The 11,937-nt window shown below is 50.2% G+C and overlaps 1 protein-coding gene across 4 annotated transcripts; it reads left to right on the forward strand.

Moving 5' to 3' along the window:
* Positions 1-414: 414 nt before the first annotated feature.
* On the forward strand, positions 415-11,672 carry TULP2 (TUB like protein 2). Of its 4 annotated transcripts, none has more exons than XM_084758998.1 (14): positions 415-526; positions 1,074-1,106; positions 1,552-1,603; positions 2,895-3,012; positions 3,844-3,981; positions 4,192-4,359; positions 5,912-6,072; positions 6,664-7,026; positions 7,740-7,852; positions 8,617-8,731; positions 8,809-8,907; positions 10,638-10,809; positions 11,046-11,171; positions 11,259-11,672. In XM_084758998.1, the coding sequence occupies exons 1-14, from the start codon at positions 492-494 to the stop codon at positions 11,264-11,266; spliced, it is 1,701 nt and encodes a 566-aa protein (XP_084615124.1). In that variant the 5' UTR covers positions 415-491; the 3' UTR covers positions 11,267-11,672. The 4 variants fall into 4 exon arrangements, with proteins under 4 accessions (XP_084615124.1, XP_084615121.1, XP_084615122.1 ...); XM_084758995.1 differs by having other exon boundaries at positions 2,895-3,033; positions 11,259-11,670; XM_084758996.1 differs by lacking the exon at positions 11,259-11,672 and having other exon boundaries at positions 2,895-3,033; positions 11,046-11,201.
* Positions 11,673-11,937: the final 265 nt, after the last annotated feature.

Below are 11,937 nucleotides of genomic sequence, written 5' to 3' on the forward strand. Positions count from 1 at the left end.
TTTAGTGATAGGCGACTGCATAGTATACTATCGTATTTTAGACAGGGTCTCACTATGTAGCCCCAAATAGAACTCTATGTAGCCCAGGCTGGCCTCGAGGTCACAGATATCCTTCTGTGGGAGTCTCTGACTCCGAAGTGCTGAGTTTAATAGCAGATACCGTGACTCCCAGCCCCTCTTTTTATTTTATTTATTTATTTATTTACTTATTTTGAAAAATGCTTTTGTGTATCCCAAGCTGACATCAAAGAGGAGCAATGTAGGGGAGGAATGCTTTGAACTCCCAGCATTTTTGTCTCCACTTCCCAAGTGCTAAAATTACCATAAACCTTGACCTTATATATTTCATAAATACTCTATATGTAGGACTGTGTTGCTAGGCAGACACTCTCCGGTCCCTTTAAGGAACGTTGACTTGCGGTTCCAATTTAGAACTCCTAGAACAAGGGATCTGTCTGCCTCAGTGGTTTGGGGGCATAACTCTGTTGGACATGGACCGTGAGGGGCCAAGAGGGCCAAAACGAAGGCAAGTACCCATAGGAATCCCCTTCCTGAGGAAGCGTCGGGATGTGTCTAGAGAGTTCCTGCTTTGTGGCAAGGCTGTGAGCTCCCCAAGCTGGCGTTAGGGACAGGTGGGCACCTGTGGGATTCCAGACAGGCGAATGGGGAGGGTTTGGGATTTGTGACCCTGAGCCTCGAGTCCCAGGACTTAGAAGCAGGACAAGCTTTAGGTTCTTGGTAGAGAGAACTGGGCTTCTGTGCTCCCAGGAGTGCTTAAAGCTCAATACAGGCTACTAAGAGTCAGGCAAGAATTGGGATTTGGGCCGTGTGTGGTGGCGCACACCTTTAATCCCAGCACTCGGGAGGCAGAGGCAGGCAGATCGCTGTGAGTTCGAGGCCAGCCTGGTCTACAAAGTGAGTCCAGGACAGCCAAGGCTACGGGAAAAAAGAAAGAATTGGGATTTGGGTTGCCAGGGTTCCAAACAAAAAGGAAGGCCGAGGTCAGGTGTCAGAGTGCGGACTCCATTGAGATGTGGGACCTAAATCTTGATTACGCCTTCCTAATCCTCTAGAACGTCTCAGGAAAATGAACCATGGAAGAAAGAGTGAGTGGGGAACACCTAATGGGGCGTGGGAGGGAGAACTTGACTGCGCTCAGCTTTCCGCTCGCTCACACTCAGTCTTCAGGCTCACCACCGTCAACTTTGTAAGGAACGCGCGGGGGGGGGGGGGGGGGGGGGGGCTGGTGACGGGACCTGGACTCTCGCGTGATTTTGAAAGGGGTACAAGGGAAGATGCTTAGGTCTGTGAAAGGATCTGGACCTCTGAGTCTCCGGAGACAGCAAGATCTTGGGGTCACCACGGCTTGGGTGGATCCTGGGAGATCCTGGGAGAAAGAGCATCATAACTGACCTAGAAAGCTCAGGTCCCGCGGTGCCTACTGTGACGTCACAGGCGCTAAGACACCCCCTCCAAAGTGGTCAAGGGGAGGGGCTCTTGAACAGACAAGCTGCTCGGCTGGCTGTGGCAACCAGCCTGTGTTTCTCTCAGGACCTTGGAGGATGAATTCTCTGGTGTGAGGCTGCAGAAGCTGGAACAACAGGTATGGCCAGAAATCCTACTCTCTCATCTTCCCAATCTTTCCAGAAGGCTCCTCAGAGTCCCCAATTCCATGTTTTCTCTGAACTTCATATTAGGAAATGAGATAAATAGGAATTCAGCTTTGAGATAGGACCTTGCTGCAGGGTTCAGGCTGGTCTCAAACTTGTATCTTTTTTTTTTTCCTGCACTTACTTACTAGACCAGGCTGGCCTCGAACTCATAGCAATCTGCCTGCCTCTGCCTCCTAAGTGCTAGGATTAAAGGCCTGCGCCACTGCTGCCCGGCTAAAACTTGGGTGCTGGAATTACAGTTGTGAGCCCCCATGCTCTTGTTTGTTTGTTTTGTGTTTGTTTTTTACATATATTTGGGGTAGGGTACACCAGCACCCTGGCATGTATGTGGAGAAACTTGTGGGAGTGAGTTCTCACCTTTGACAGCGTAGGTGCTAGGGCTCGACTGAGCTTGTCCGCCTTGGTAGGATGGCAAGCATCTTTACCCACCGAGCCATCTCTCAGGTCCCAATTTGTCGCTTTTGTTTTGTTTTGAGATAGGGCCTTGCTGCAGGGCTCAGGCTGGTCTCAAACTTGTATCTTTTTTTTTTTTTCCTTTTTCTTCTTGAGACAGGGTTTCTCTGTGTAGCCTTGGCTGTCCTGGACTCATTTACTAGACCAGGCTGGCCTGGAACTCACAGAGATTCACCTGCCTCTGCCTTCCAAGTGCCAGCACTGCCCGGCTTCTGTTTTGTTCTTAGATGGCCTCCCTGTGTCGCCTGTGCTGACCTTGAATTTGCTCCCATCCTCTTCTGTTTCCCCAAAACTCGACTTACTGCAGATGTGTACACCTACCTGCCTTTGTATTTTGAAACAGGCATTCACTAAGTTGTCTAGGCAGGCCTAGAAATTCCAATCCTTATACCTCTGCCATTATGGCAACCCAGGCCGAGGAAAATGGTAAGAAACAAAAGTTCGGGCTAGAGAGATGGTTCAGTGTTTGAGAGCAGTGTCTGCTCTTCCAAAGGACCCGGGTTCAGTTTCCAGCACCCACATGGAAGCTCACAACTGTCTGTAACTCAGTTCCAATGGCTCTACATCTTTGCACCAATGCACATTAAAAAAAAAAAATTTTTTTTTTAAAAAGAAAAACAGTTCTAGAGTTCTTTGAGGGAGGTAGGTCAGTTTTGAGGGACTGGGTACCTAGGACTCCCATCGAGGAAGGTACCCGTAACTCTCCTAGGCCAACCGCACCTCTGTCTGGTTTCTGATCCCACTACACGGCCCCTCTTGCCTCTGCAGCGACAGCTATTTGAGAAGAAGCAGCGCAGGAAGCGCCAGGAGCCTCTCATGGTTCAGGCCAATCCTGATGCTTCCCTGAGGCACCGGCGACCGAGGCGTGGGGACGAGCGCTTCCAGAGTGACTGCGGCTGGGGACCTGGTCTGGGTTAACGGGTGCTGGGGACAGAACCGAGCGAAACTGGAGGGTGGAGCCTAGTGAGGCCCAGGGCAGGAATGATGCTGGCTGCTGGACGGACTGGCCTCTGAGATGTCAAGAAGTGTCCTATAGGCTAAGGGCGACGGGGAACCTATAAGGGATCTTCTTTGAGGCCCGGGATAGGGCTGAGGGTCAAGTCTATGACAGTATAAGGTCGTGGCCTAATGGATTCATAGGGGTGGAGCTTAGGGCCAGGAGTAGGTAGGGGGAGGGGCCGTTAGACTGGTTTATAATGTCAGGGCGGGGCCTAAGTGCATCATGGGGGCGGGGGAGCTTATGGCAGAGGATAGGGGCGGGGCTTACTTGAGTGTGGGGCTTTATAAGGGAACAAGGCTTCCTGGGTCCCAGGGCAAGAGGATTGATTGGGTTTCTTAGAAGACATGTCTATAAAGCTAGGCCCTTAAGATTATCCAGCCCTGTGACAGTACCCAGAGCAACTAGAGGGCCAAACACCAGAGAATCCGGTGCCTGGGTTTGTGAGAACCTAGTAAAGTCTGAGGGACCTGGGACTATCCAGAAAAATCCTGCTAGTAAAGCAGGGACTCAGTGTTTTCTTTCTGTGGTAATAAGAATCAAACCTAGGATGACACCCAGTCAGTGCTGAGTACCCTACTACGTTGTTTTCGGTTGGAGTTGGGGGGGGGGGTAGGGGTGCCTATCCGGGAACTTGCTACGTAGTGCAGGATTTGAAGCGGTCTTTCTGCCTTACTCTGTAGATCCTTTTAAAATGGGCCTCTCTGCACTTTCTGCCAGGCGCTGGGAGCCCTTTCCTTCAGGAGAACGTACCACAGGCGCATCTGCCCTCCGGGGCACACAGTCCCCTGGTCACCATGAGCTACGTCGGAGATGGCAGTGGCGAACGGGCCCCACTACTGTCACCCAGAGGAGCCGGTAACCTTAGGCCACTGATACTTGGAACATGCGCCCTTAGCAGTTCAGGATTCCAGCCCCCCTCTCCCCCCCCCGCCCCCCTCCCCTCCCCCGCCCCCCGCCCCTCTCCCCCGCCCCCCGCCCCCCTCCCCTCCCCGCACGTTGCTGTCAGGTACTGAGCCGCCTCTTCTCGCACCAAAGGATATCAAATTTGGAAACTTCTTTCTCCAGCATCCACTCGGGGCAACGGCCCTGCGGTGCGTCATCTATGCTGGCTCCCAGACAGCTCAGATTCGGACGTGGAGGAAGTGACCATGGAGGACATTCCTGTCATCTCCCGACCTCCCAAGGCGCATCTGGCAAACCGACGGAGGGGCTGGTTAGCCTCCCCAGGGCCTGGTAATTTCAGGGACGGGGAATGAAATCTGGCTCCTGGTTCACAGGACAAGCTGCATTCCTTGATCTGGCTAAAAACTGTACATGAAATCTCACAATTCATCTGTCGAGTTACAGTGTATTCAAATATAAAACCATCATACCAAATGTATTTACTTTAGCTGGGCATGGTGGCGCACGCCTTTAATCCCAGCACTCGGGAGGCAGAGGCAGGTGGATCGCTGTGAGTTCGAGGCCAGCCTGGACTACAAAGTGAGTCCAGGACAGCCAAGGCTACACAGAGAAACCCTGTATCGAAAAACCAAAAATAAAGCCGGGCGTGGTGGCGCACGCCTTTAATCCCAGCACTCGGGAGGCAGAGGCAGGCAGATCGCTGTGAGTTCGAGGCCAGCCTGGTCTACAAAGTGAGTCCAGGACAGCCAAGGCTACACAGAGAGACTCTGTCTCGAAAAACCAAAAAAAAAAAAAAAAAAAAAAAAAAAAAAAAAAAAAAAAAAAACCAAAAATAAATAAATAAATAAATAAAAAGAAAAAAAAGAAAAGAAAGAAAAAATTATTTATTTTAATTAATTTTAGGTGGGATGAGGGTTTTTGTCTATATAACCTCTGCTCAACTTGAACTCCAGAGATCCTCTGGTCTCTGCCTCCTTGTGTGCTGGGATTAAAGGGGTGTTGCATCACACCCAGATTGTTTCTTTTAATTCCTTTTTAGTTATATGTATGTGCATCTGTGTGTGTGTGTTCATGTGTGTGTGTGTGTGTATGTGTGTGTGTGTGTGTGTATGTGTGTGTGTGTGTGAATGTGAGTGCAGTACTCACAGAGACCAGAAGGAGGAGTCAGACCCACCAGAGCTGGAGTTACAGGCATTGAGAGCCATCAAAGTTGAGTGCTGGGAGCAAAACTCAGATTCTCTAAGAGAGCAATATACACCCTTGACTGTTCATCTCTCTCTCTCTCTCCAGCCCTTCAATTCATTTGCTTTAAAAAGTATATGTTTATTTATTTATTTATTATTACATATACAGTGCGCTGCCTACATGTACACCTGCAGGCCAGAAGAGGGCACCAGATCTCATTATAGATGGTTGTGAGCCACCATGTGGTTGCTGGGAATTGAACTCAGGACTCCTGGAAGAGCAGACAGTGGTCTTAACCTCTGAGCCATCTCTCCAGCCCCTCATTTGCTTTTTTAAAGCTTTTTTTTTTTTTGGAGGTGGTCGCGGGAATTGTGACACACACCTTTAATTCCAGCACTGGGGAGGCAAAGGCAGGTGGATCTGAGTTCAAAGCCAGCCCAGTCTACAAGTCTAGTTTCAGGCTAGCCAGGGCTACACAGGGAGAGGGACGACTCTGGCCTCTCCCTATGGGTCCTCAGGGAGACCAGGAAGTAGGTTTTAGTCCTTGTGGCTCCCCTGTGCACAGGAAGTGTGGAGAATGTCGTCAGTGGAAGAGCCAGGTCAGGCGGCTGGGAAGTCAAGTCTTAGCTACCTGACAGTGATGACCCTCCTAACGGGGACCCAGGGGTCCTGACCTGCAGCTGCTTCTACCTCTTAGGGATCAGCGAAGAGGAAGATGTGGAACCCAAGCCACCCAGTCCGGACCCAGCCCCAATAGTGAACTCTGACAAACCTCATGGAGATGTGGCGTCCTGCAACATGGAAGGAGGCACAGCGAAAAATAACATAGAGACAGGAAGACCAGCCTCTGGCATTGGGGTAGGGTGGTCCTAAGACTATGTAGCCCAGTTTGAGTGACGTAGCAACAAGCAAGGTGAAAGCCTGTGGCGCCGTGGGACATGTTTGTGTATCTAACAGTCAGGAGGCAGACAGAGGGACTGAGTTCAAGGCTAACCTGGGCTACAGAGGGAGGCTCTCTCTCCTAAAAATATACCCCATGGACAGACTGAGACTTACAGAGACTACTAAGCATTATTTGGAAGGGGCATTTGGTAGTCAATGTGGCTTCATGCTCGCCAGCCATACTTGAGCCCCTGGGGGGGGGGGGATTCTGGGTAGTGATGCCACTGCCCACAATGTCCCAACCTCCCCATGTTTTACCAGGGACTCTGCATTCATATGTCCTAGGGTAATGATCTCACACAGGTTGTCCAATGAGCCTGTAGAGTCGATGAAGTTGCAAGCTTGACCACTCAACACATGCGCCCAGCCGGGTTGGGTGCGTTAGGCGACAGGCTTGACTGACAAGAAGCCGTAGGTCTTCAAAGGTTACCCGTGAGCAGGAATAGCCAATCATTCTGCAAGGCCGAGCCGGCCTGCCCATCAACTTTTGATTTGCACTTGACCTAGGATAAAGACTCAGAGAAGAGAGAGGCCACAGAGTCTACAGGGGTAAACAACACCCCAGTGGCATCCAAGGTCTTGCAAGGCAACGGTGACACCAGCAACCACAATACTTGGAACGCGACCTGCCCTCCGCCGCCGCCGCCGCCACCACCGCCACCGCCGCCGCCGCCACCGCCGCCGCGCACTCCAGGGCCTCGCCTCGGGGAGGATATGGAGGCCTACGTGCTGCTCCCCGCAGCCCAGGAACACATGGTGCAGTGCCGCATCGTCCGGAACAAACATGGAGTGGACAAGGGCATGTTTCCGTCCTACTACCTCTACCTGGAGGCGGAGGATGGTGTGGCAGTACGCTCCAGCCCCTTGGGGGTGGGTAGGCCTCACACTGGGGGGAATAGATAAGGGCGGACACGAGCCCCAACTTCCAGGAACAAGCCCCCCCCCTTTCAGATAAGGCCTTGGCTGTAAAGGCGTTCAAGGCCAGTGTCCTGAGCTAACATGAGACCCTGCTTCAAAAAAACCAAAAAAAAGAGCCAGGTGGTGGTGCACACCTTTAACCTAACCCTGCTCTTGGTAAGCAGAGGAAAGGTGGCCCTCTGAGCTAGGAGCCGGCCCTGTCTAAACATCGAGTTCCAGGCCAGCCAGGGTAACAACATGAGACCCTTTCAATAGAAAGATTTTTTCCAAACTCAGGCCTGTGTCACGTAGATAGGACTTGTCAGCTCCAAGCCTTGCCCACTAGGTACTTCAGACTTTTTAGAGCATGGTGGCTTAGGTCCTTCCCACCTCACCCACATCTGCCACACCTCCCGCCGTCCCCTTGATATATATGGGTCCCTTTGCTCTCCTTCCCCCTTACCTTCCTCCCCCCCCCCCCCGCCCGCCAAAATCCTGGCATAAACCATGCCCCTCAAAACCATTCCCTTCTATAATCAGGCCACACCCCTCTGACCAGCCTCCTCCCGGTGTGGCCTCCAACTCCTCCAGAAAGAGCCTTTCCCCGAATTCAGAGCTGTGTTCAGGTCCCTGGCTCTAGGCGGGTATCAGAAATCAATCCCGAGGTCTGTCCCTCTGATCTGCAGCATTTCCTTCTCGCTGGGCGGAAAAGGAAAAGAAGCAAAACCTCGAATTACCTCATCTCCCTGGACCCCAAAGACATGTCTCGCAATGGGAGCAACTTTGTAGGCAAAGTTAGGTGGGTAAAGCTTTTGTTTGTTTCGTTTTTGTTTTTTTGAGAGACATGGTTTCCTCCGTGTAGCATTGGCTGTCCAGGAACTCACTCTGTAGATCAGGCTGGCCTCAAACTCACAGAGATCCGCCTGCCTCTGCCTCCCTGAGTGCTAGGATTAAAGGTGTGCACCACGGTGCTGCTAGTATGTGGTGAGGCAACAGGTAGCAGGAAGCCAGGAAATAGGCAAATAAATGGACTACATCTCCCAACAGGCCTTGGGCACAACACAGCCCCTGCACTAAAACCTGATGGTAGAGTTCCATAGTTGTGGAGGAAAAGGATGAAAGCTTTAGATGCCATGAACACAGGCCAGCATTTAAGATGTCTGGCTCTTGCTGGGCGTGGTGGCGCGTGCCTTTATATTCCAGCACTCGGGAGGCAGAGGCAGGCGGATCACTGTGAGTTCAAGGCCAGCCTGGTCTACAAAGTGAGTCCAGGACAGCCAAGGCTAACACAGGGAGACTCTTTTTGTTTTGTTTTGTTTTGAGACAGAGTCTCTGGTTTTTTTGTTTTTGTTTTTTTTTGAGACAAAGATGTATAGCTGTTTTGAGGGTCTAGAGTATGTGAGTTCCTAACTGGAAGAGGGTTCCTAACGAGTCAATGCAGGAGGCTAGAATAACACCAAAGAAATGTGATTTTTTTTTTCCTTAAAGAGGATGGGTGTGAGAAAACACTTAGAGATGCTTGCTATGATAGTTATTACTCTGTCCACTGCCGCCCTGGGGCAGATCCAACGTCTTGGGCACGAAGTTCACCATCTTTGATAATGGGGTGAACCCTGACCGCAGCTACTGGATTCCAGACAGTTCCCGGATCAGAGAGGAGCTGGGAGTTGTATGCTACGTAAGCATCCTGGCGGCGCGGAGCTGAATGGGGGTGCCGATAGGCCGGCTGGGGTGTCACCCACGTGTTCCTCCTAGGAGACCAACGTCCTGGGCTTCCGGGGGCCTCGGAAAATGACCGTGATCCTTCCAGGGATGGACGACCAGAAGCAGAGGATGAGAGTCCAGCCACAAAGTGTGAGTCTTTAAGGTTGGGAAATCTCAGCGCTGAGAGAGGAGACTGGGTTAGAGAGCCCCGACGCAGATCTCGGGGTGCGGCAGAGGTCGCATGCGAAGGTTGAGTGACTTTGCCAGAGTCCCGTCTCAGGAAGTAAAGAACAAGAGACTCAAAAATTCTGGGACGAGGGATGGAGAGATGGCTCAGCCATTAGCAGAGCATGAGTTACTCTGCCCGAGGGAGAGTAAAGGCCAACCTCATGAGCTGGAGGCTAGCTCCATCTAAATATCAAGTTCCAGGCCAGCCAGGGCTACATAGTAAGACCTTGTCTTTATAAAAAAGGGGGTATGGGGGAGGGGGGAGACTGGAGAAGATGGGTCAGAGGTTAAGAGCACTGACTGCTTTTCCAGAGGTCCTGAGTTCAATTCCCAGCAACCACATAGTGGCTCACAACCATCTATAATGAGATCTGGTGCCCTCTTCTGGCCTGCAGGTGTATGTGCAGGCAGAGCATTGTATACTAATAATTACTTTTGTTTTGTTTTGTTTTTGTTTTTGTTTTTGTTTTTGTTTTTTGAGACAGGGTTTCTCTGTGTAGTCCAGGACAGCCAGGACTGGCCTCAAACTCACAGTGATCCACCTGCCTCTGCCTCCCAAGTGCTGGGATTAAAGGTGTGCCACACCACGTCCGGCCCAATAATAACTCTTAAAAAAAAAAAAAAGGTGAGATATGATAGATATTGATATACATTCAAAATTTTAGACCCACCAAGATAGGAAAGATGTTTTCTTCAAGGCTGTCAAATACAAATAGCCAAAACACTAAGAATGTAACATTTATATAATTGCTGATTGTGTCATGGTTCTTTTTTTTTTTTTTTTTTTTTTTTTTGGTTTTTTTTTTTTTTTTTGGTTTTTCGAGACAAGGTTTCTCTGTGTAGCCTTGGCTGTCCTGGACTCACTTTGTAGCCCAGGCTGGCCTCGAACTCACAGCGATCCGCCCGCCTCTGCCTCCCGAGTGCTGGGATTAAAGGCGTGCGCCACCACGCCCGGCTTGTGTCATGGTTCTTGCTATAGGTAGTTTATTGTATATATGTGTTAATAATATAAACATCTATGTAAAAAATAAAATATTTTTAATTTAAAAAAAGATTAAAAAAAAAAGGTGGGCATGTTGCTGCACTGGGGAGGCAAAGGCAGGCGGATTGCTGCGAGTTTGGGGCCAGCCTAGTCTACAAAACAAGCCGAGAACAGCAAGGTTACACAGAAAAACCCTGTCTCCAAAAAAATAAATAAATAAATTAATTAATTAATTAAATTAAAAAAAAATCAGCACTTGGGAAATAGAGATAGGCAGGATCTCTGTGAGTTCAAGGCCAGCCTGATTTACAGAGAAACCCTGTCTCCAAAAACAAAACAAAACAAAAACCCAAACAAGCAAAACCAACAGGGCAAAAGAGATGGCTCAGAGGTTAAGAGCACTGCCTGCTCTGCCAGAGGTCCTGAGTTCAATTCCCAGCAGCCACGTGATGGCTCACAGCCATCCATAGATGATCTGATGCCCTCTCCTGGCCTGCAGGTAGAACAATATACATAATAAATAAATCTTTAAAACAAAGCAAACAAGGTAAACCGGGCAATCTAAGGACACCTGAGTCTAAAACAAGGAAACAAGCAATATCTGCATCTGGACTATAAATCAGGCTGCGGGGGGCGGGGTAACGAATGATGCCCCTACTGTCTCTTCAAGGATCAGGATTCCATACTGAGTCGCTTACAAAAGGGCGCCAGACATGGGCTGCTCCTCCTGCAGAACAAGGCCCCATCATGGAGCGACGAGAGCGGCGCATACGTACTCAATTTTCACGGTCGTGTCACTCGGGCTTCGGTCAAGAACTTCCAGATTGTGCACCCGGATGAACGTGAGCTCCTAGCAACCCGAAGACCTGGGTGGTTTTTGTTTTTTGTTTTTGTTTTGTTTTAGCGGGGGGGGGACGGGGACGGATGGATGCGGGGTGGGCACCTCGCTGTCGCAAGGCCTCTTGGGAGATGTAGTTTATTGGGCTCCTTCAGTTTCCTAGCTTGGTAAGGGACAGCCATGCGGCAGCATAAAAAGGACAGAGTTTGACTAAGTCCTGGTTCCCGGTTTGCTCCACAGCGGACCACCTGGTGCTCCAGTTCGGCCGCGTGGCCCCAAACATATTCACTATGGATTTCCGGTATCCTCTTTGCCCGCTCCAAGCTTTTGCCATCTGCTTATCCAGTTTTGATGGGAAACTGGCGTGTGAGTAGCTGAATAAAATACCATCCCTCACCGACTCTGTCCTGTGCTTTGGAGAAAGGTTCACTCCATGTCTCCTTTCTTTTTTAGTTTTCTGATACTCAGTCTGGGCTCCAACAACTATATAGCTTAGGCTGGCCTCGAACATCCGATTCTCCTGCTTCCGCCTCCAAGGTACTGGGATGACAAGCAAGCATGCACACGCTCGTGCCTGGCCTTGCCTTTTAATAATAAATCTTTTAATTAATTTTTTTCTTTAGTTAGCGTACAAAATAATGGTCCATATGTGTCGCCGTCCCTTGCTTGTATCTACCATGCTCCCTTGTCCCTTACGTGAAGATTTATTTAGGGTACGGACGCCCTATCTGCATGTCCACCTGCGTATCCGCATGTGGTTGCTGCGAGTTGAACTCAGACAGTGCTCTTAACCACCATGCCATCTCTCCAGCGCGTCCCTTCTAATTTTTGAGACAGCCTCACTCTTTTTGTTCGGCTTTGTAGACCAGGCTGGCCTCGAACTCACAGCGATCCGCCTGCCTCTGCCTCCCAAGCGCTGGGATAAAAGGCGTGCGCCACTATGCCCGGCTTCAGCATCACTTTTATGTTATGCTTGCCTTGGAACTCAAGCCAGTCCAGCCTTGGCTTCCCAGGACTCAGTGTAGAAGCATCATTCTGTGTTTCAGGCTGTGTTCAGGCTGGTCTTAAACATCAGTTTGGACAGAGAAATCATTTTTAGCCCCCCTTGATGCTGTCAATACACACAGACAAA

This window comes from Acomys minous (genome assembly GCF_964271855.1).
Source record: "Acomys minous genome assembly, chromosome: 2".
In the NCBI taxonomy this organism is placed as follows: domain Eukaryota; kingdom Metazoa; phylum Chordata; class Mammalia; order Rodentia; family Muridae; genus Acomys; species Acomys minous.